We start from the raw sequence: 24,695 nt of genomic DNA, 5'->3' as shown, positions 1-24,695 counted from the left end.
TGTTAGTTTCTGCATACCAGTCATAATGGTTTCAACATGTCACATTTCACCAGTGACTAATGCCTGATTTATACTTGGTTGAACGCTAGTGTCGCACACCAAAGATAGCTTACTGTATATATGAGCTTTCATGGGGCGCCTAGATTCAGTAGCAACTACAACAGGCCCTTCGATTGATGGTGTTGTACCTGCTGAAGAAATGGGTATGGTAAGCAAATTCAACCACCCATAGTAGCCAGAATTGTCCTGCATTTGTCTTTGTGGCTGGTGTCACATCCATGTGGGTGGCACTTCCGCTTAGCTGGCAGTTTAGTGGCACTGCTGCCAGCTGTGTGACCTATTTTTCAACCCACCATGCTGATTTGATTAACCATGTCCAGTGTTTCCCCAAGGATGAAGTTGTAATGGAGGCACTGAATATTAATCTCGGAAAAACATTTGCCCTCAAAATGAGAAGTCGGGTGTCTTTGAGATTGACAGCTGTCGCGGAGTCACAGAGGCCTGGCAAAACACTGTAACTATGGGCAATGCCGAGGCTTCATTTTGTATGCAAGATCATTGCAAGATGTTTCCTTGCACATTCCTAATGTTAAGCTTAATTTATACTACATGCGCAATCATGTTACTTTCTTCACAAAACAAACAAATCTACAAAATATCCACACACCTTGCATTGCGACGCGATGGTGACATGCAGATCTTTTTGGGAGGTGATTCGTCTGGTCCCAGGCTACAAAACAGCCCCTAAATGATGTATATCTTTTTTTTTTATGATGCATCCATTGAAATTGATTGAAATTTGTATTAGGCAAAAGAATGTAAAACAACACAGTTACATTTATAATGCTTTTGTCTAAAAGGTCCGGCCAAAAAAGTCCTTGCGGGCTTGTTTCCGTTGGGGTCCTTGAATTAATTTCATAGACATATATAGTAGCAACCAAACAGTTCAAAAATCAACATAAGAATACAGAGGAAAAAATATATACCACTATGTACAAAAAAGGCATGAGAAAATAAAACATTATATACAAAAAAAGCAAACTGGTACTAGCTCCTCTTTAGGCCTCCAGAAAGATTAGTTTTTAGGGCTGTTTTGAATGGGCCCAGCGAACTGCATTTTTTGAGGGATGGGGTTAGACTATTCCATTCCTTGGTGGCTGTGCTATAGAAGGAGAATTTGCCCATGTTTGTTTTATGGGTGGGTGGTACCAGATTGTTGTTTACGCTCCCTCTAGTTTTGTGACTGTGGGTGTCACTAACTTTTTCGAGGTAATTATACAGATATGCGGGTATAGGGGGCATTTCGGGCAAATCTGCATTTACAATTTTGAAGACCAGTCCCATTTTTTGTTGTTTAACCCTGTCTTCCACCCTGAGCCAGCCTAGGCTGGCAAAGTGAGTGGGAGAGAGGTGGGTCATGGGCCCCAGTCCATAATTGGATATATAACGCTTAACACCACTCCACCCTTGGACACCTATCGCAAAATGACCAACCAAAGCCTCTACCTGTGGTAATCATATTTATGATGTCACAAATGATAATTTCTCAAAACCTTGTGTGTAAATATCTGTTAAAAACACCAATGCTCATCCCATAATATAGCCACGTTATTGATCTTGGTCAAAAAATATATCGATATTTGATACATGATGGTCTCATAGAAAGAGTTGTTAATATCTTGAACAACTGACTTAAAGCCGCACTACGTAACTTTTTTTTAATGAATAAAATGTAATGTCCAATCTCTATGGTAGAGTATGTTAATACAATATAACATATACATTTGAGGTGGTTGTATTTTGTCTCCCAGCTCTTCTATTGAGACATTTAGATCTTGTCAAAGGTCATGTCTCACCTAGACACAGGATCTGACACCAACCTTGAATTTTGACCTGACGGTCAAGATTCAATTTATCCCCTGAGCAAGCAGGCAGGCTCTACTAGCTCAAATGTAAAAATGGCAGCTCTTGAGGAGGAAACCAGGCTCAAACTTACATAGTGCAGCTTAAATAGTGGCACTTAAAAGATATTCGTACAACCGCATTTAAACCCCACTCCAACCAGAACTAACAGTAATACCCATGATATCACTTGTTAAATTCTCTCCATGAGCAAAGGTGAAGTGTAGAGGATAATTATCCTCATTCCATTGTCACCCAATATACTAAGATAATCTTATCTCTAAGAACGATGCTGCAGCCTCAGCATCAACATCGACATCTCTGCCAGCTGGGTCATTAGCACCCCGTGTTCCTATTGGTTAACCCCCCCCCCCCCTTCATTCCTGTAGACGCGCTTAATTTTTGTAAAGAATCAAGGCCATCTGGGCTCCAAATGCTCTGTTAGTTTTTAAACGGCTCCGCAGCACCACGCTTACACAAGCTAAGAGACGATGGCTTAATTTAACCATAGTTATCTCACCGGCTCAATGTGCTCATGATCTAATTACTGAGGTTGAGGGAGTTTGAGAAACAGACTGGTGTTATCTTAGCCTTTATTACCCTGTCGCGGAGTCTCAGGCTGTGGAGTAGCTCACTTAGTGTATACCCCCATGCCGCCAGCCTCCAAATGAACCCATTTTATACAGCAGCCAGCCAGCCAGGGAGAAACCTAAGACAGAATGCCCGCTTAGTGAAGCCAGCCTTGCATTTAATCGTCTCTCTCTCTTCCAAATGGATTGCCCTTCAATAAATCACCTCTTCATGTAAAAGGAGCCCTAAGGCTAAGTTTATTTTATTTTTTATTTTTTACTCAGAAATTATGCCTGATACAAATGTTATTATTGTTTATTTAACCACATGAACCCTACCATCCTTATTCTGGGGTGAAAGAGATGAAGAGATTTAGTGTTGAGGGGCGAAAAGGAGTGGTCCTAGTATAGAGCCCTGGGGGACCCCGGTCCACAAAGTATATATTGTTTAAGTGGTTAATGTAAGCTGTGTGATATTTATGAACGTGACCTGATGGGAAATTGCAGCCACAGGAAGGAGCCACGCAGAGAATGAGTGGAATGGCCTTTATTGGCATGGAGAGCCACATCACTTTCCTTTTCCTGTCACATGACCCACTGCTGCATTGTGTTTATAATGACCATGGAGAACTCTCCTGGCACATTAACATCCTGTGCCCTTCTAATGCCCCTGTCATATTTTGCACAGAGATGGTTGAGAATGATTGTTTGGTAAATGTTTGGATCCGAGCGGCTGTGTTCCTTGTGACTGTTTGTATCCTCTGTACTCATCAGAAACGATGTCGTCAGCTCACATTGGAGAAGCTCCTGTCAGCCTCTCCGTTTCTGACTCCCAGGTTGTTGGCGTCGTCACAGAGGCGTTGCAGAAACTTTCCCTATTTATTCAGAAGAAATTCCAGTTTGTGTGGAATTTCTTCTTATCCACATTTTCCAGATAATCCATACAGCGCCAGTTAGTTAGTGCCTGAGTGATTTTTTGTTCTCCATTTTCTTTGTTTGTTTGTCTTAAAGTCAGTGTGCTAATTATTGACTGGCTACCAAAACGTGGGACTTCACGGTACTCTAACAATGGAACCATGGTGAAAATGTCAGAATCAGAATCAGTTTTATTGTCACATCACAGGTTTACAAGGTAAAAAAGTGGGTGAAATTCGTTTTTGTACATCGTTCCCATCGCAACGTTAGTTTCCATAGAAAGAAGAGGGGGGGGGGAGAAGAAGAGGGGGTGGGGGGCAAGTGGGAAGGGGATCAAAACAAGAGCGCAACAGAAGGCCAGACAAGTTATCTACATATTTACAAAGTACCTGAGATAATAAAAAACTAAAAAAAACTAAGGTGCCTGAGCATAGCAGCAATGTATGTATACTGTGCATGTTATACTTATACTGTGCATGATATACATATGGACGTTAAGGTGCTTGGAGGAAAAGAGCACAATAAAAAAACAAAAAAAGACAGTGCGTTATACATGGGATTAAGGTGCAAAAGGTCAGTGCGTGTCCACCTAGGGTGGACTGACCCTAGTATAATCCGCAAGTAACTCCATGAGGGAGTGCAACAAAAAGTCACGAGGGAAACTTGAAAGTAGTCAGCCCCTGAGATTCCTAGTTGCATAGATGGGCACCTTTTTATAAAGAGCACGTCAGATTCACAAATTGCAGTCTCTAAATGTGCCATGCTCTCTGAATAAAAGTTGTTTATTGTGTACCAAGCATTAGTTTGACCCTCTTCCTCCTCACCCGTATCGAACTGAGGCTTAAACCTACGCCGACCACATTACCCTCCCCATTACATAGCCTATCGTGGTATGTATTGAAATATAAAATGCAAGTGTTGGGTGAACATTGGAATCCATCAGCCACTGGCCCGGTGGACTAAGACAGTGGTTCTTAGCATGCGGTCCGGGGACCCTTAGGGGTCCTTGACAGGGTTCCCGGGGGTCCCCAGCTAAATGTGTATAATTTAGGAACCAAATGGACCTTTACGGTTCTGTAACTCAGAGTGTACAATTTTGACACTCTAAGAGTTAAATTAACACTGAGGATTTTACAGTGTAGATTCTGGTCCCAGAGATGAAAATCATATGAAACTAGAAAAAGTGCTCCTCGGAGCACAGGTCTCCGCCAGGTCAGGTAGGTTATTGTGGCCTCCTGGTGGCGCTATAATAGGCCAATGTGAAAAGGGTGCCATTTCTTCTTAGGCCTTGCACGGCAATCGGACACTGCATTCATGATTTGAGGCATTTTGTTAAAAAAATGTGTTTTGCTAAATTAGACCTGCTGGTGGCGCTATAACAGGCCAATGTCAAAAGGGTGGCATTTGCCCCTCAACATAGTGTGAATGTGCGTGCAAAGTTTGACCGCAATCGGATGCTGCATTCATGATTTGCGGCATTTTGTTCAAAACAAGCAACTACTGCAAACTTTAGATGTCAATCTTAGCCAATCAGGATGGAATGTGAAAAATCAAACACATCCGTCTTGATCACATGACTATAGAGATCATGTGTACCGATTTGCGTGAAATTTGGATCAAATCGGAAGGAGTAATATACAAAAATGTGTTTTACATAAGTCGGCCTCCTGGTGGCGCTCTAAAAGGCAGATGTGAAAAATGCAGGGCAAGGGTTTTTCCTTGACCTCTAGGGAGTGCGCTTACAAAGTTTTACACAGATCGGCGCAGTTATAGGTAAAAACACGAATGGGCCTGATGAGGCTGATTTGAACATTTTCAAGTGGCTTTTCTTCCTCTGGATAGTGAGAATATGCATGCAAAATTTCAAGGAAATTGCATGCTGTGTTTATGATTTGAGGCATTTTGTTCAAAACGGAGCACTCCTGCAAACTTTGGAAGCCATTTTTAGCCAATCAGGATGGAATATGAAAAATCTGAATCTGAATCAATAAAAGGCCCATGTGAAAAATTTGGGGCAGAGGTTCTGCTGTGGCATCCAGGGAGTGTGTGTGCACAGTTTCGCTGCGAGCAAGCCAACGGTGCCGGAGATTAGCTGTCCACAGACAGAATGACGGACGGACGGACACACGGACGGACGGACGGACAGACAGGGGGCAAAACATACTCTCTCGCCATGCCTTTCGGCCTGGCGGAGACAATGAGGGTCCACGGCCCAATGCATATCAAATTGCGAAGGTCCTTGAAACTAAAACGTTTCAGAATCACTGGGCTAAGAAGTTGTTTTTTCTGTTCTTTTCAACACAATGCTCTCTGTCCTCCAGGGCCTGACTGCTCGGTCTCCGTTCCCGCCAACTCGTCCTTCTGGAGCAGAGAGGAATACACGGAGGCGGGACTGGCCAGGGCCTCCCACAAGGCTGTGGTCGACCAGGACATCATGTGGGTGGTCGGTGGCTACGTCTTCAATGCCTCCGATTATCACATGGTCAAAGGGTAAGTCGGATTTCCCCTTATGGGGTGTCTGTGTCTACTTTGTCAAAAGTGTTTAAATAATTCAAGACATTAGATAGTGTAGGCTATGTTGGATTTGACTCCAGTATGGTCAAAGTTGTAAGTCTGATTACCTCCTAGGGGTGGTTTGTGTGACAACTTTGTACTATAGGTACATGTATTTAGATAATTATAATGTGTTTCATTTGTTCAATAAATATTATTTTTTTAGCCAGCTGGGTCCAAAGTCTTAATTTCCCCTTTTGAGGTCTGTGCCACCAACTCAGTGTTTCTCAGTAGGGACGTTCAGAGAATGTTGGGGGGCGGTGGAAGCAATATGTTTGAAAGGGAGGTGATGAGGTGGTCTTGGGGGGCAGCAGTTTAATATATTCAAGTGCACATTTTCTTAATTTCGTCATAGCGTGTCTATTGGGGGTGATTATGGTAGATACTTAGCTCTACATACATTCAAACCATCCGTGTTGAATGGAGTTTGAGATGGAAGATGGAAGTGTCTAGGGTGGCTACTAAACCTAATTTATAGTCCATAGTATGACACCGTCACTTTGAGCAAAATAATAGATCTGCAGTACAAGCCATGCAACGTGTTGTTGGTGTGTAAATTCTTCTTTCTAAATGATATAAACAATGCAGAACACTAAACAAATACAGACACGTAGCCTACATTTTAAATGGGTGTGGGGGCGCTAAGGGACCTGGATTTTGGATATATCTGTTATGTGGTATTGCAAGTTAGGAAATTAACCTTTAATTTAACACATTCAATCCGGGAAAGCATCCGTGTCATTTTAGATGTTGATATGTAGCAACATAAGATTTTCAGAAAACTGTTTGGATTTAGAAGGGATTTTTAGAATCAGCCTCAGGTCTGGTTAATCCATTTCAAACATTGAAAATAATGTAGAGGATCATATTTCCATCTATGTCTCTTATATCTGACACAGGTATTTATCCAATGCTTTGATTAAGTTTATGACCATAGATCGTCCAAAATTTAGTTAAAATTCCTAGATCACCAGCATTAAACAGTAAGGAGTGTGGGGTCTGTATTCATTTTTTCTTTTTTTGTATACCAAATTAACATTTTTTGCTATTTAAAAGTATATAGAACGTAGGTGGTTAAGCATGCCATGTTGAAGTTGTAGAGATAATTCTTCCGTTGCTATGCAACTAGTAGAAATGCGGTCTTTTTTCTTCTTTTTTTTAATAGGCTCACCAGTTTTGCAAAACAATTATGCATTTTTAACTCAGCGCCTGGCACATAAAGCAGAAAAGCTGACATCCAACTGTTAGTATTGCTGGGTGTGGGAACAAGCAACTGCAAGTCTGCAACAACAAGCAATTGCACTTTTTCTCCATTTCTCAGAAGACGAGAAAAAGAAGCTGACAAAAGAGCAAGTGTGCTGTAAACACTGCACACTTTCTCTACTTTTGTAAACAGCAATAGTAAATAGCCACCGATTTAAAGATAGGGCTGTGCTGGATAAACATCCTAGGATGTGATTATAGCTGTAAAATTAGTGGTACTGCTCATGCTGAACTCCACCCAGCCATAACACTGATTCAAGGGCACGACGCTTGGTGTTTATAAGGCTCTATATTGGCCAAAGTCTGTGGGGCGAAGCCTGTTAATGAATAATGTAAAATACCACCCAGAAAAACAGTAAATTTTCAGTTAGACTGACTATAGTAACTACATTTTGTGAGGTTGAAAGGTCATAGTGTCACACATACAGTATAGTTAACGAAGCATGTTATCTTTCTTCGTGTCTCTCCCATCTTTCTGTCTCTCCATTATAGGCTGTCAAACAAAGTAGAAATGCAATGAATATTTATCTTAAAGTTGGAATATTATAGGCCTATTACCTCCTAGAAAATGATCATTGGGTATTAGTGTTATACTGTATATCCCGTTTTGTTTTTGTTAGTTTTTTTCTTACAAAAATGGTACATTTAAATGCTAAAAAGCTCTATTTCTGTGGACACATCCAACAGCTCCTTAACCCATTGAGACCTGAAGCCGATTCTACATGTCTCCTAAATCGCAACAGTTTTCTGAAAAACGTATGTTTCTATATCAGTGGTGCTCAATCTTTTTCATGTCAAGGACCCCCAAAATTATATGTATTTGGCCGCGGACCCCCATCAAAATATGTTGTTCCAGTGACCCCCAGAAGCAAAGTTAAAATTTGAGTTAAAAATGTTCGCTTTAAAAAAATATATATTCAAAGATTTGCACACATTTTCAAGATTTTTCAAAAATAGCAGATCTACAAGCTCGTAGCGCGGCACTCGGTGCCGCGCTATGAGCTTGTATATCTGCTTGTATATCTGCTATTTTTGAATACACTTGAAAAGTGTAAAATAATGCTTTTTAGCTCAAATCTAAAAATGACACAGTTCCAGGTCTTAATGGGTTAAAGATATTGGATTTGACTTTGTCACCTCCCACTTGTATTCTCACCAAAGCACTTCTCTCCCTACCCATCTGTCTCCTTTGCCAAATTATGTTTGTTGTGGTGCATTCACATTGGACACGACTACTTTTTTTGATCAGTGAATTATTTAGTTAATGTGATGGAAAGTACATGATCCTGATATGTCAGGAGTCCAGTCTGTTACTGTACGCACGGAGCCAGAGAAACTGGCAAAACAAAAATACGCAGGCACGCATTTTAACCACATTGGATGGTTCTAGAGGAGTAATGTCGCGGGTACACTATATATTAAGTACGGTAAGTATATAAGTCCTATGCATGATTGTAGAACAGAAAGGAGACTTGGACAGTAGGTTTATTGACACCTCCCACCAAAGGCCTAACCTATTTTAAGTGGTTAAAAAAGGTTGAGCTGTGCCTTCGGATACTGTCCTTTGTTTGTTTTTCTTGCTGGTGCGGCAGTCAAGGCAAAAAAGTCACAAAAGAACAGAGAAGGACAAAGAACAGACAAAATAATGTCCTTAATTTTTTTAGTAAAAATGTGTCTTCAGGTTTCTTAACTCATTTCCTGCCAGAATTATTTCAGATTTTTGGCTGTAGACTGCCAGAGATTTTCCATTGAAAAAAAAAATTCTCAGGAGCCGAGATACAGATTTTTTAAGTTTTAAGTTAACAATGAAGTGGATAGGAGTTTAAATCTTTGATATATCATATCTCCTTGGTCTTTGGGTCTAAAAATAAGAAAAAAACGAAAAAAAAAAAAATAGAACGCAGATCTGCGTCTTTGGCAGCCAGGCGAGAAATTAAATAGAACGCAGATATGCGTCTTTGGCAGCAAATGTGTTAAGATGGTTCTGCTCTCGCAGTTTATGCGATGAGAATGAAATGGACAGATGCTTCAAGAGTGCTAAAAATACCAGCCAGATTTTCAAACATTGTTCTTTAATGTCACCATGCCTGAAGCTTCTCTCCCTGTCTTTTATTTCTCCAGGTATAACCTCAGTTCAAAGAGCTGGCTGCCTCTCGATCCCACAGTCAACTCTGTCACACCGCGATATGGACACTCACTGGCCTTGCATGAGGTTTGTGCCCACCACTGGCGCCGAATAGAGAAGACATGTATATTTCACAAGCGCTAGGCTGACAGGGGCAGTGTACAGAATCTATACACGGCAGAGCCTTTGTGGCGTTTTGTCATGAGGCTAGCCGTTCTTTCTCATTATGTGCAGGGTTTCCGGCAGACCAATTTTGCCTCGGCGGGGCGCAGAGGCTAAAATTTTCACCGCCGAGGCAAGACCAAAGGGCTGTTGTGTTTTCATCACACACACGTCCAGTGCACCCTCACAGGAGGAGAGCGTGCTGCGTACACCAGGGCTTTAAAGTCAATATCAAAATTTTGATTGCTTTAACCACGTCGCAAAAAGTAACGATATCATCTACAGTATATTGTTACATCTATCCGTCTATCTACAGTGTAGATAGATGCTACCCCACGCACCAGCTGTCAGCTTTTCCCCCCCTTTTTTTTCCCTTCTCCATGGTGGAAAGTTGTTTTAAGCCTTCTTTACCCGTGAGTGAGTTAAAACATTTCCAAAACGAATTAACTCCAGCACGGGCAGGCATGTGCATGAGATGAGCACGACTGCGTCCGCACGTTAGTTTCACAGGGATTTGTCTGTCCCGTGGCGCGGCTCAATGATCAACGTTTACCGTTTACTTTACCGTTTACGTTGGTTTCTCAATCCGCTACAGACGATAGTTATTGAACAATCAGTGGTCAGCAAAGCTAAACATGTTCGTCGAGTAGTATTGGCAAATTATAGGACAATCAGTGTCTGACTTCCGTTCGTTGGACTTCAAAACAAAATAAGAGTGCCTTGTCAAGTTATGGGAAAGTAAGTGTTTGACTTCTGGTCGGTGGAATTTAAAATAAGAGCACAGTTGACCTATAATATTCTGTTTTGAAGCTGAAATAGTGCCACTTGTAGTGGTTTATAATAGCATATGGTTATATATCACATTTCACAAGACATTGTATTTGTAGATAATAGAAATCAATTGGCTGAAAACTCTTTAACAAGTGGTTTTATATTCAAGTGGCACTGTTTCAGCTGGAAGTGAAATTCACCATTCTAGTGAATGAGGCAGCCTAGAGGGTGGGCCAAAGAGTACACCTTCCGTATGTCACTGATCATATGACCCCAACAATCAATTATCCAGTTCTAGGCGACATAGAAGGTGGGAACTTTTTTCTTATTTCCACACAACAGCTCTAAGGTATATTAAGACATGGTTCAATGTTGAAAATGAGTGGTATTCCCCTTTAAAGTAGTTCAACTGGTTTTGATGCCAAACACTATGTTGAATAAATGTGAATAACGATAACATAATGTAGTTGTGTTTTCCATCGTCACCGGGGGGCGGCCATAGCTGAGTGGTTAGTGAGCCCGCCTAGGAAGCCAGAGGCCCTGGTTGCCCCAGGTACGATTCCAGGCCACGCCAGCATATGTGTCGATCAAATGAAATTTGTCCCTGAGCAAGACTCTTAACCCCCAATTGCTCACAGGCCCTCATTGGAAACAAGCCCGCAAGGACTTTCATGAACGTCCTGTTAAAAGGAATTATCCTTATTATCCTAACCAACTCGTTAACACCTTTACCGCCGGGCCCGTAGTTCTACGGGCCGTTAAATCCAACGGTTAAGCGCCGAGCCCGTAGTCCTACGGGCTGCGGTCTTTTCGCGCATGCGCGGTCCGGGTGCACTTTCGGAATTTTTTTGATCCACTTCCGTTTCCGGTTTGATGACAGGAAATAGAATTATTTGGGATCCGGTTTCGACGATCACGCCCGCTCCCATTCTACAGACGAAACTGAAACTCAATTCTCTTCCTGTAGTTTTTTCTCCTCGCATTTCACTGTTTAACGTAATCCGCTCTAACTACAGTCATGGAAGTCCGTTTGACATGCGGTCTTCACTGGGAGATACAGGGAGATCTCGCGGATGTAAACAGATCGTTCACGGCTCAATCTTAAGGATTTTAACAAGATCTATGGCGACATGAAAAAAACAAAAAAACAACAAAAACACCTTGGCACTGGTGAGTACATTATGAGATTAACCTCTGGCGGTGGATGTGTTAATATTTTGAGGGCAAAAATAAGAATGAATAGTAAAAAAAAAAAAAAAAAATTATAGTAAATCAGGACACCTCAAACATAGTCCCTGTCAACAGTTTAATCACTGTTATAAAACAATACTCAAGGCAATACAACAATAGTATTAAAGTATTAAATAACTGTAGCAGCTGTTTGTTGGACTAATAGAACATGGTGTTTTATTTTTGTATTTGCTATTATGATTCTCTTTTTCATATTGGAAGTGTAACAATGCATAATGAGTTGACATTGGGAAAATAACGGATGAGGCAGAGGTGAGAGCTCATGGTGCATTATCGCATACATCTATCCTCACTGGTCTACTGGTTATAAGAAGAGAACTCATGGTGCATTATCGCATACATCTATCCTCACTGGTCTACTGGTTATAAGAAGAGATCTCACGGTGCATTATCGCATACATCTATCCTCACTGGTATACTGGTTATAAGAATAGAACTCATGGTGCATTATTACATACATCTATCCCCACTGGTATACTGGTTATAAGAAGAGGACTCATGGTGCATTATCGCATACATCTATCCCCAATGGTATACTGGTTATAAGAAGAGAACTCATGGTGCATTATCACATACATCTATCCCCACTGGTCTACTGATTACAAGAAGAGGAAAAACTTTGTCAGGTGGGGAAAGCAGGTAATCACAGCAAGGAATACAAAAAAAAGAGAAGACAGACAGGCGATCAAAATAGGAACAGCAAACATGCTTCCTTTAAAATACCAATAATATAGTTGGAGTTTCTGATTGACAGAACATTCTGCTTGTGTCTCTTGATGAGAATGTTGTGAATTTCTGATGAAAGCACTGATTTGGAGTCCAGGGAATAGAAGGTGATATGTTGTTATTGTGTGCAGTGTGGCGTTGTTCAAAGAACATTCAAGGACAACAGCAAAGTCATTGACACCCTCGGGGGTTCGTATTGTCATTGGAGCTTTGATGATTTGGTGGAATGTCCATCAACTCCTGACAAAAAAATATTATTATGCCAGCCATAATGAGATACAGTGGATAAATTATTTGACATTTAATAAAATACCCCTTGTATACAAATCATCACATATCGTTGCTGTCGGGCAGAAACCTCATATCTCCATATTTCAACTTTTTATGTTTTTTCGTTAATTAATGCCCTACTTCATCATAAAAGGGTGTCACACAAAATATAAGATCTACAAACTTGCAACGCATTGTGAACTTGTAGATCGGCTATTTTCACAATGGTTTTGGACATACAAGGTTTCCACCCGACAGCACTGATATCAAGGTTACCCCCCTTTATGAAGAAACATCAGTATTTTGCATGAAATGTACTATACAACTAAAAAGTGATAGTAGTGGTTGGTGTAGTACAGTAGCAGTAGCAGTAGCAGCAGCAGCAGCAGCACAACTATACTTCAGTTCTGATGTTATTCCATCACGTCTCCCGTCCTCACAGGGGAAGATCTACATGTACGGAGGGAAGGTTGATGCCACAGGGAATGTGTCCAGTCAGCTGTGGGTCTTCCACATCCAGAACCAGACATGGATCCTGCTGAGCCCACGGGCCAAGGAGCAGTATGCCGTGGTGGGCCACTCGGCCCACATCATCCCCCCTGTCCAGGACGGAGCCAGCGCAGTCATGCTGGTGCTGTTTGGACACTGTCCTCTGTACGGATACATCAGCCAGGTCCAGGAGTACAACATAGGTGAGTTGTTGGGGTGTTTGTTAGTGGGGGTGGACGATGTGACTTATATCAATATCACAATTATTATTTTTTACGATTAATGAACGATTATTAATTTTTTTTATTGTGAAAAAAATAGTAGGCCTACAAGATCACAACACGTTGTTATGAGACCTGTTGTGAGCTTGTTGATTGGCTAATTTTGCACTTCACCGTTGTTCAATGAAGTATAACACAGGTTAATTATAAAATATCTATCAGAATTATTTCGTGTTGATTCATTTACGAAAAATAAAAAAAGGTTCTTGATTATTTGTTTATAACTCTATAATTAAGTTTATAATTGGTTCTAAATATTGGTTTCAATTTATTTTTTGTTAATTGTTAGTACATCATTAGTATATTATTTAATTACAAAGTGCTTTCCACTGTTCCTGGGACAAATAGTTTGTGCAGGAACATGTTACTAGTGTCTCATCCTGTGTGGTAGAGCCCCACAAGCCTGGCTCCTATAAGCAAAATGTAACCATAGAAAGTATTTCATAATGCTATTTGACCCACTTGTGCTTGTTTCTAGCTTTCGCTGTTAGCTCCCACCATAAAAACAACCACATTCCTTTACCTCAGTATTCTGTAGTTCCCCTTTTACTAAGTAATTAGGTGTGTAATGGCCTAGCTTTAGCAGCTACTGGATCTACTGGCCCGCCAAAGCTGTTGGCACGAACTTAACAGGATCCTCTGTTGTTGGCAGCCAAGAACACGTGGAGGTTTGTGAATACAGACGGGGCCCTGGTGCAGGGAGGGTATGGACACAGCAGCGTGTTTGACCCTGGCTCTAGAGCCATTTACACCCACGGTGGGTACCGCGCCTACAATGTCAACAAGTACGGCCTGACCGGAGACCTGTACAAGTATGAGGTGGACAAGAGCAGATGGTGAGTGGCTGTTGTTTTGTGTTTGAATTGTGTTTGAAAAGTTTTAGGCAAAAATACAATTTATGTCTGCATTTAGCATTTAACTAACCAATTTTCATGGGTTGCGAATAAATATCTCATTTTTTTCATTTCCTACATAAAATTCAAAAAAAATATTTCCAAAATATTTTTTTAAATGTAAACTAGAAAAGTCACAACTTTTCATCAATTAAGAATATCTTTTCTAAAGTATTTAATAAATAAAATCTAATAATTTCCTTAAAAAACAAAAAACATAGAACTAGAAAAAGTGCTCCTCGGAGCACAGGTCTCTGCCAGGTCAGGTAGGTTATTGTGGCCTCCTGGTGGCTCTATAATAGGCCAATGTGAAAAGGGTGACATTTGCTCCTCAACATAGTGTGAATGTGCGTGCAGTTTGACCGCAATCGGACGATGCGTTCATGATTTGCGTCATTTTGTTCAAAACAAGCCACTACTGCAAACTTTAGATGTCAATCTTAGTCAATCAGGATGGAATATGAAAAATCAAACACATCCGTCTTGATCACATGACTATAGAGATCATGTGTACCGATTTGCGTGAAATTTGGATAAAATCGGAAGGAGTAATATAAAAAAAAACGTTTTATATAAGTCGGCCTCCTGGTGGCGCTATAAAAGGCAGATGGCAAAAATGCAGGGCAAAGGTTTTTCCTTGACCTCTAGGGAGTGCGCTTACAAAGTTTTACACAGATCGGTGCAGTTATAGGTAAAAACACGAATCGGCCTGTTATAGCGCCACCATGAGGCTGATTTGAAAATGTTCAAGTGGCATTTCTTCCTCGGCATAGTGGAAATATGCGTGCAAAATTTCAAGGAAATTGCATGCTGTGTTTATGATTTGAGGCATTTTGTTCAAAACGGAGCACTCCTACAAACTTTGGAAGCCATTTTTAGCCAATCAGGATGGAATATGAAGAATCTGAAAGACCTGTTTCGTTTAATGACTATAGAGATACTGTGTACCGATTTGCGGGATTTTTGGACAAAATCTGTAGGAGTACTGTCAAAAAATATGTTTTGCACAAATCGGCCTCCTGGTGGCGCTAAAAAAGGCCCATGTGAAAATTTTTGAGGCAGAGGTTCTGCTGTGGCATCCAGGGAGTGTGTGTGCACAGTTTCACTGCGAGCAAGCCAACGGTGCCGGAGATTAGCTGTCCACAGACAGAATGACGGACACACAGACGGACACACGGACGGACGACAGACGGACAGGGGGCAAAACATACTCTCTCGCCATGCCTTTCGGCCTGGCGGAGACAATTAGTGAAAATAGCAGATCCACAAGCTCGCAACGTGGCGCAAAACGCGTTGTGAGCATGTCGATCTGCTATTTTCACTAGTTTGGGTCCCAGGCAAACGTCTAATTTCGCTTTTGGGTCTTGAGCTAAAAAGTTTGGTAACCACTGATTTAGCAGACACTGTTATCCAGAGCAACTTACAAAGTGGAAGGCATTCGGAAGGCATTCAGTTGGCCAGCCACTGGCAGCTACAGTACTATACTGCAGCCTGGATGATGCCGGCAAGAAATGGATTCACATTTGTCCGCCGTGGTTCAGTTAGAGGCTAGCCTGAGCCATCTACAAATTGTCTGTCAGCTGTTAGTTTGTCTGTCCAGGGCTAATCTTGCTAACCGCTTGACCGATCTTTCCCCAAGTTTTTATGCACAGTGCCAGTAGGCCAGGGAAGTACCTTTTTTATGCATTTATTGTTTAAAGATATGTTTTTTTTGGTATATAACTTTCATTTTATAATGTCAGTGGGATTGCGATGAAACCTGGGCCATATTTAAGCATGATTTCAACCTGATCTGAGCCCCATTGACTTTATAAAATTGACATATGAATACAATTAAAATAAAATATTACAAATTGAAAAAGTATAAAATGTCTTGGCCTATTGCAGTGTGCATGCAAAGTTTGGTGCTGATCGGTCCAGCGGTTTGCGAGATTAGCTCTGCATGCACGCACGCACATGCGCGCGCGCACGCACACACACACACACACACACACACACACACACACACACACAGAGACACAGACACAAAGTCGCATTCGATTACAATAACCTCTTTCAGAGTAAGGTCTTTCAGATGGCTAACCTCCTGCAGAGCCAAGTTAAATGGGAAATACATGAATCCTTATGCATACAGTACATCTATGATTGATCTTCCTTCCTCTAAAACTTCTCCCTTGTGCCGTTGCTGTAAATGTTTTCATCTTAAGGCAACTTTCTCTTTTGAAAAATGCTTAAAAAATGTGGTGCAACTCAAAATAGATGGAACCAGATTCTGGGCTTACATTCTTATCATCCTGCTTTTGGATGACTACTAGTCATTACTTCCTGTGGTATAATTGGTTGGCACTTAATTAGAGCCACATGATAATGTTGTCTTCATGTTGTTCATCTCCATAACACTGTTGCTATTATAGTCTTGTGAATTCATGCAGTTGAAATGGAAACTTGCAATTTGAAGTGCTGTTCCTCATAGTGGCTCGGCTTGACATTTTAATTTTAAGTTAACTCTGTGATGTTGGATTAAGAGTTGTTCTGAAGAAAGCATTCTATTTGCTTGTCACTGTGCTTCCACTATGAAATTAAGTTACTTCTGAAGACACAAAGTCGCACTCGAGGACAATAACCTCTTTCAGAGTACTCTCTAATTAATATATTGGGACTTCCATTCTAAGAACCTTTTACAGCATGGTTGTGCAGGAGTCTAGACGCCTAGAAGAGGGAGGGTCTGTTTGTGTGTCTGTTATTTTTTCCCCCACCGGTGTACGGTTATTACAAACCGTACACTAAACGGTAATATGCTATATGATGTTGAAATGTACAATATTCTGTTGTGCTATAGACCAAATCATCATGCCATCACGTCCAAGCCATTTGTTTACACATATTCTGATTTGGTCTATATACAGTACTATACTGTATCATAATACCCTACCATATAATATACAATGCTATGCTAGTATACTACTGTATGTTAACCTGTTCTGTGCTAACAACCATTGCTGTGTGTATGTTTTTGTGCAGGACCATTCTGAAGGACAGTGGTTATTTCCGTTACCTCCACACAGCAGTGGTTGTGAGTGGGACCATGTTGGTGTTTGGAGGCAACACACACAACGACACGTCTGTCAGCCTCGGGGCCAAGTGCTTCTCCTCAGACTTCATGGCCTATGACATGGGTCAGTACCACATGTTGTTGTTTTTTTACTTTATTTATTAGCCCATTATGACCTGAGGCCGATTCTTACAAATGTCTTCTAAATCCTAACAGTAAAAAAAATATAATAATCTTAAATCAGTGGTTCTCAAACTTTTTCATGACAAGGACTCCCAAAATTATATGTATTTGGCTGCGGACCCCAATCAAAAAATATTTTGTTCCATGGACCCCCAGAAGCAAAGACTTGAGTTATAAATGTTCGCTTTAAAAACATCATTCAAAGATTTTTGCACATTTTCACGATTTTTCAAAAATAGCACATCTACAAGCTTATAGCACGGCACAACGTTGGATAGAATGTATAAAATAAGCAGAGGGTTGACAGTTTTAAGCCAGGGTGCTGCAAGGGGCTGGCCAGAAAGAGTCTACCAAGGACCATTTTGACCACTGTTTGTTACACGTGTCTAACATGATCCGCTATTACACGTGTGTAACATGTACTGTATATATACAGTACATGTCTCTCTCTGTGAATAATTTCTTACATTTTGTGAATCCATAATCTCAGCTCCACCGTGCCACAGATTATCCCGTCAGTCTTGCCCAAATATGGAGTTGCACACTGACGTCATCAATATGACATCAATTATGACATCAGAGATCCGAAGGGAAGCCATGTAGCAATTAGACCCCGTCTTGTTTATTATGTAAAGCCTATGACCTTGATGATTTTGTCAAGATAATACCTTGCGGAAGGGGAGATATTAGGGCAGATACCTTGAAGAAGGGGATATCTTTGCTCGCAGCAATTTCCCCAACTAAGTAATCCGGTCTGGGGACTTAAACGGATGACTTTTAGGTCTCAAGCTCATTTGTCTAGCTTTGACTCTCATCCCCGAACTGCTTCACCCTGAGGAAATCAGGCCCCAGATTTCTGCCAGACGAGGTAAAAACATCCAGAAATTGATAGTTCGTAATTACACCACTCTCAGGTTGCCCTACTAATAAAAGAAAATCATTCGAGCTTCTTCAGCGGCATCGCCCTAATAGGAGCCAGAATAGCTTTGTCAGAATCCATGTCAGATCCCCATTTCACCACGCTGGCTGTAAACACTGTTCCAACATTGACATTTGCCTTTTTTCTGTCTTTTTCATAAAGCTGCTCATTAGTGGACAGACTTCAGTCTGCCTGGCTGGATGCTGTCCTGAGTATTCCCTGCAGGCTGCATGACGGCCTTAGGATGTTCTTGTTTCTCTGCGTCATTATGAGATATAATTGAAAGGCAGTGAAATTTCAATCTCCTCTGGGCTGTGGGTGGGGCACGGACGCCCAATCCCTCCCTTCCTGCACCCCTCGCTGTGCGACTGCTTTCTATTCACTAGGACAAATGCATTAACAGCACTAAAAAAGAAGCCTTCCAACAAACGGCTTTCCCACCTGTTTTTTTCTCCCACATGATTAAAATCGGTCTAATCTGCAGACGTGTTGAGAGGAAGAGGATGATGGATTGTTGAAGCGCATGCCGATTCACCACATTAATTACATTCTTCATCCCTGATTATCCACTCCGCATGCCGCATACCCTTATTGAACCGTGCAGTCAGAGGAACTGTCCACAAATCAGATGCTATCGCCAATTAATTGTTTTCTTATACATTTTTATTTCCTCTGACAGTTTGTATTCCTACTCAAACTCCTTGAATCTGAACTTTTTTTTTCTGTCAGCTGTTAATTATTAACTTCCCCGCTCTGCCACCTGTCTGAATCCATAATTGGACAGAAAAGTTGCACAGTCTTCTGCCTCCTCTTCCTCTTCCTCTTCCTCTGTCACCAAACAGCTGTGGGGACAGAGGCCACTGGTGCTGGTCTGTAATTGTCTTGTAATTATGGTTGAGATGGCGGGGGGATTGATACTCTAAAGACTAATTGCCCCCCATTGTAATAAGCTGAACTCAATTAGCATAGCATTTATGGGGCCTGTTACCGCCTTGATACTAGTAGATGTGCAGCAATGAATTCCACACTAGTCTCACTGTGCCAGAGTGACATGCTGTACCGTGTGTGATACCAGTCATGGACACTAGAGGGTACTGTCAGCCAGCAAATGTGTTGCGATTCCCTTTTCCCCCCTTAGGGATAGCTATGATGTCTTGTACTGCAGTGCACAGGCTCAAAAGGACTTACAGTACTGCATTCTCTTTTGTGTGCAGCGTATTTCTGATTTACACGATCACATCTGATGTGTAATTAATACTTGTCTACATACCCCTTTGGCCGTTGCTTTTCCACCTCTGTTGTATCCTTTATATGTGTTTTATTTTCTAGTTATTATTTGTCCATATCTGTGCAGAGCTACTAAATTCCACAGTACTGCCGTACCAAAAGCTGTATTATGTCCCAAACATGTGGCCATAAACAATATAATCAAATTTTAAACCATTATCGGTTTAACTTGCTTTTGCTGAAGATGGGTATGATTTTTTTTTTAAAGACCACAGGATTGTCAGAACTATTACCGGGATCTTCTCTTTGCCTTTTATGATGAGTCATGATAGCTCAGCTGCTATCACTCAAGAATTTTAGATTAAGGAGAACTTAACCACATGAACCCGAAAATAGCATATCTAGAGGGACCGAAGGAGCGTACCTAGTATAGAGCCCTGGGGGACCCAGTTCAACGAAGTATATAGGGTTAATTGCCTCAACAGCAGCTGGGGGTTCAGTGTTTTGCTCAAGGACATTTTGACAGGAATTGTCAAGCGGCTGTCCACAGAGATTGTTGTAGCTGTCTGATTATCTGGTTTTGGTGCCAATTCTATGTCCAGCTGCCTCAGAACACATCAATCACATGTCATTAGAATTTACTGAAGCCATGTTTGACCTGATAAATTAAACGTTTGTGGATGTGGGATCAAACGTGTGACCTTCTAGTTAACACACCAGATTCTTTTCCCGCCACCTACCCGCAGGGCACATCAATCACATGACATTTAAATGGAGTGTTGATGAAAAGGTATATCATTTCATATGCAGAAAAAAGATCCTCTGACCTTCTGGTTACAGGAGGTCACTATGTCTAATGGCCACCATCATATATTATGTCACCTTTACTTGCTGTTCCTGATGACATGTATATGACTTTATATGTGGAGAGAGTTTAGCTGTAGTAAGATTCAAACGTGTCCCCCAGGTCACTTCATTCACATTGAAGTAACTCATTGAATATACTAGAATTATCATCTCATATGAGGAAAGGGTTTGCTCCCACAAGGATCAAAGCTCATGACCTTCTGGCTATGGGATGCTACTCTCTCACCATGTACTTTAACCATCATTATAGTCCATGTCAACCTAATGTGCCGATGTTGATGACATTATACGATTTAATATGTGTAGATAGTTTAGCTGTTTCAGGGGTCAAATCTGTCAGCTTCTGGCTGTGACACCCGGCCCCTCTAGGACACATCAGTCACATGCCATGTGATTATAATGTCATTGAGGACATGTTTGTGTGACGTGCCACGTTTGGAGTGAGCTTGACTGTCACAGGACTCTCTTGCGCCGAGGCCACCTTGCCATCTATAGAGACATTTGATTTAATATGGATTTGAATCATACGACGGATTTCATATCGCCTGTGTTGAATTCATATCATATTTTATTAATGAAGTTATTGTTCCTTAACAAGCCCTATTTTGAGAAACGTTCTAATTTATTTCAAATATAGCCAATCTGCAAGCAAGCTCACAAAACATCGGAATGAGATTGTGGATCGCCTATTTTATAAAAACTTTTTTTTTAGTGTTCTGTTTACGATTATAATTTTCACTCGCCCAAAATATGGACACCAGCCAGGGATAAAGTGTTAACATATTGACAGATTTAATATAATTTCGATATACGGCATGAAATTCAAATAGATTTGGTGTTCTAAAAGTATGGGTTATTACATTGCAGTGCTCAAACTTGTGACCTTCTGGTTAAAACACCAGCATCTGCCCCCCCCCCATCCCCCCAAGGAACATCAATCACTTGTCATTTCAATATACTCTCGCCGAGGATGTGTATCATTTCATATGTGGTAAGGGTTTTGCTGTCACAAGGATTAAACCTTCGCCCTTCTGGTTATGAGATGTTTCTTATCCACTGTCATCCCTGTCAGCATGGTTTACTGTTGTTGGTGACATACAGTAAGAATAGCAGACATTATAAGAAAAAGGAAAACCATATATCTTAGATGTACATTTCAAAAAAAAAATATATATATATTTCTTCTGCCATTTAACTTCTCTAATATACATATTTTGTAGGTTTTGTAACATAACATTTAGCTACTTGTCTGTATGGGTTTTGCTGATGTTGGCATCAAACGTGTGACCTTTGGGTTAACTGATAGTCCCTCTCTAACAGACTGCCCTGGAGGTCACGTCAATCATGTTTCATTTGATTTGCTGTTACGTGTATGATGTCATACATATAAATAGGGTCAAAGCCGTGACCTCTCTCTCTCTGTCTCTCTCTGTATGTTTTACAGCGTGTGACGAATGGGCTGTGCTGCCCAGACCTGACCTTCACCACGATGTCAACCGCTTCGGACACTCTGCGGTCTTCAATGACGGGTAATCATAATAAAACGATTAGACTAGGCTTCATATTTTATACCTTTGCAAGCACCTGTATGTGTCTCATCTTAGTATGCTTGTGTGTACCCGTTCAGTTGTAAAAAATCACACCCTGTGTGAAGTGGGCGGTGTCTTGCTAGCTAATCACAATACTGAATGGAGTCAACCAATCATGTACAAAAGATAAATACATTTATTGAAACACTCTTTATGATGGACGAAACCATAACTTGAAAAAAACCAATTTTGGTTTTTTTCAAGTTATGGTTGCTTATATAGGGCTATGCACATGTGTCATGTGACACTGGCCAATCACAGTCCTGAATAGACTGTGATTGGCCAATCACAGCGCAGGATAATTCTACAAATTTCCTGGGCCCAGATCACAGCGCAGGAAAATGTACATTTTTCCAAATCTCACTTATAGGGGCGGTTTCACCGCCCAAAAATAATATTCTATGATTTAGTGTTGGATGATTTAGGGTTAGTGAAAACACTCGGAAATCGCTGGCAGTGGCTTAGCAAACAATGTTTTATTTCTGGCAGTCAGAGTTAAGAACGGAATCCCACCAGAGACCTCTCTTTTGTCGCTCCCCTGTGTGGACTACTTCTACTGACCATATTCACATGTTTTGCCCTTACGTCATACTCAAGGGACATATGATGCTTGTAAAGGTTTCAATTCCACCATGACATTATTATTACTCTACATGAATGACATCTATTATTCATGCATGGCTTTTTGCATTATTGGAACCTCATATGAATATATTATGCTAGACGTGGTGGTGGTGTGAGGAGATGAGTTATCATCATCAATAAGTATTATCTGGGATTTACCACCCGCTGAAGAAGGGGTAGGGATCTGTTATTAAAATATCGTATAGTGTAATGGAGAAATGTGAGGAAGGAATATTACACTGCAAGAGTTAGTCAACTTCGATCATCCTCTTCCCTTGGGGTGGAAGTAAAGATGTCATTAATTCATTCATTGATTCATTCAGTGTTTTATTCAGAGATATGAATTAATTTCACGCTTCATTCATTAACTCACACACACAAATCATATTTTATTCATTAACTTATTCATTAGACTCACTTAAGCATCCAATATGCAAAATGTACAGGAATTTGTCTCTGTGATATTACTGACAGCTTCCAACTTACACTGACTCGTCCGTCCGTCCATTCATCCATTTATTCACTTCCTTATATAGTTATATTCTTTTTCCTCCTTCTTCCCCCACCTCTTCCCCTCCACTTCCTCTCCTCTTGAAGGCTTATTAATTCATAAGCCGCCACACAAAGTTGAAAATCAGTTATTTACAGTTTCAATTGACAAAGCGTAAATTCGGCTTCATCCTGTCTTACCTCCTCCTTCAATCTCTCATCTTTCTTTTCCCCCTCTTGTCTCCACTTCCTCCTCCTCTCATCCTCTCTCCCAGCTGGACAGGTGCTTTTGACGGGAGCCCCCTCTGAGGGAGACCTCTCCCTCCCTCTTGTCTTATTCTCCTCCTCCTACCGCTGCTTCCTCCCCATAATCCTTGTGGCTTTTGCAGCGCTCCGCCGGGAGGCGCCCCGGCTCCTCACAGCACGGAGGGGGTGGGGGTGGGCTAGCTGTCGAGGGCCGCTCGCACAGGAAGAGGGTGCTTGTACGTGGAATTAACTGACTTGCTATGGAAGGGAGGGATAGAGGAATAGACTGTCAGACTAAGGACCGCTCCTGCACAGTTTGCCGTTCGCGCTCTGAGCCGGGCTTGACCTTGGGGAAAGATTTGTCTCTGGAGGGAGAGAGAACTGCGCCCATCTTTTTTTTATTTATTTAATCCGTGTCTTTCATGTACCCTGCTTGTTTCTCACCTTTCTCTCACCCCTGCCTCCCTGCTGACTCGTAGCTGCCATGTCCCATCAGATTTGTGGCGGCTTTCATTGCAACGTTTTCCTTTCGTCTCTCTCTCTATCCCGTTCTCTGTTGCGTTGCCTCTGTCTCTCTCCTTTTCTTCTTCTCGTAATGTCTGTGTGTCTCATTACCTCCCCCTCTCTCTCTTGTCTCCCTGCCTCGCTCTTTATTCTTACCTCTTAAGTGTCACAGATGTTAACCCTCATTCAATTGAGAGAAAGGTTTTCACTTCATGTGTGCAATGCTCTGTATTCATCTACACTTATACGCTCTCTTGCCCTCCTCTGCCCCCTCTCTCCTGCTCTTTTCAGTGTCATGTATGTCTTTGGGGGCTTCAACAGCCTGCTGCTGAGCGACGTGTTGGCCTACACCTCTCCCAGCTGCTTTGCCTTCTCCAGTCTGGCATCCTGCAGCCAGGCCTGGCCGGGGGTCCGCTGCCAGTGGAACTCCACCCAGGGGGCTTGCATGCCATGGGAGAGCAGCACCAGCGCCCCGGACCAGCAACAGCAGCAGCTCTTGGTCTCCTGCAACGCCAGCACATGTAGGTTGAGACGCATGTGTGTTATAACGCAGTGGTTCTCAAACGTTCATGTCAACGACCCCTAAATTGATATGTATTTGACCACGGACCCCCATCTGAAAATATTTTGTGCCAGGGACCCCCATACAAAAGAACGTTTTTTTTACAAGCTCACAACGCATCACATGGCGACACGTTGCTTCCACACAAAATTTTATCCAAATATAGGTTAAATCAGTGGTCGTAGCCCTACCACTGAAATGCAATCATATTAGAGTCAGATCGATAACTTAAATACATGGGGGGAAAATGCATATTTGGAAAC

At 41.5% G+C, this 24,695-nt stretch overlaps 1 protein-coding gene across 2 annotated transcripts in view; it reads left to right on the top strand.

Moving 5' to 3' along the window:
* The window catches only part of atrn (attractin), a 162,872-nt gene that overhangs the window by 26,920 nt on the left and 111,257 nt on the right, over nt 1–24,695 (top strand). For both annotated transcript variants that reach the window (XM_080413852.1, XM_080413851.1), the window contains exons 6-12: nt 5,708–5,876; nt 9,324–9,414; nt 12,950–13,199; nt 13,930–14,113; nt 17,192–17,346; nt 21,863–21,947; nt 24,162–24,391. In XM_080413852.1, coding sequence (XP_080269978.1) covers nt 5,708–5,876; nt 9,324–9,414; nt 12,950–13,199; nt 13,930–14,113; nt 17,192–17,346; nt 21,863–21,947; nt 24,162–24,391 — 1,164 coding nt within the window. The remainder of the gene's footprint in view (nt 1–5,707; nt 5,877–9,323; nt 9,415–12,949; nt 13,200–13,929; nt 14,114–17,191; nt 17,347–21,862; nt 21,948–24,161; nt 24,392–24,695) is intronic.

Source organism: Gymnoscopelus braueri, assembly GCF_963280865.1.
Source record: "Gymnoscopelus braueri genome assembly, chromosome: 19".
NCBI lineage: Eukaryota > Metazoa > Chordata > Actinopteri > Myctophiformes > Myctophidae > Gymnoscopelus > Gymnoscopelus braueri.
The sequence above is the reverse complement of the archived record's forward strand: the minus strand, read 5'-3'. Positions and strand labels throughout refer to the sequence as shown.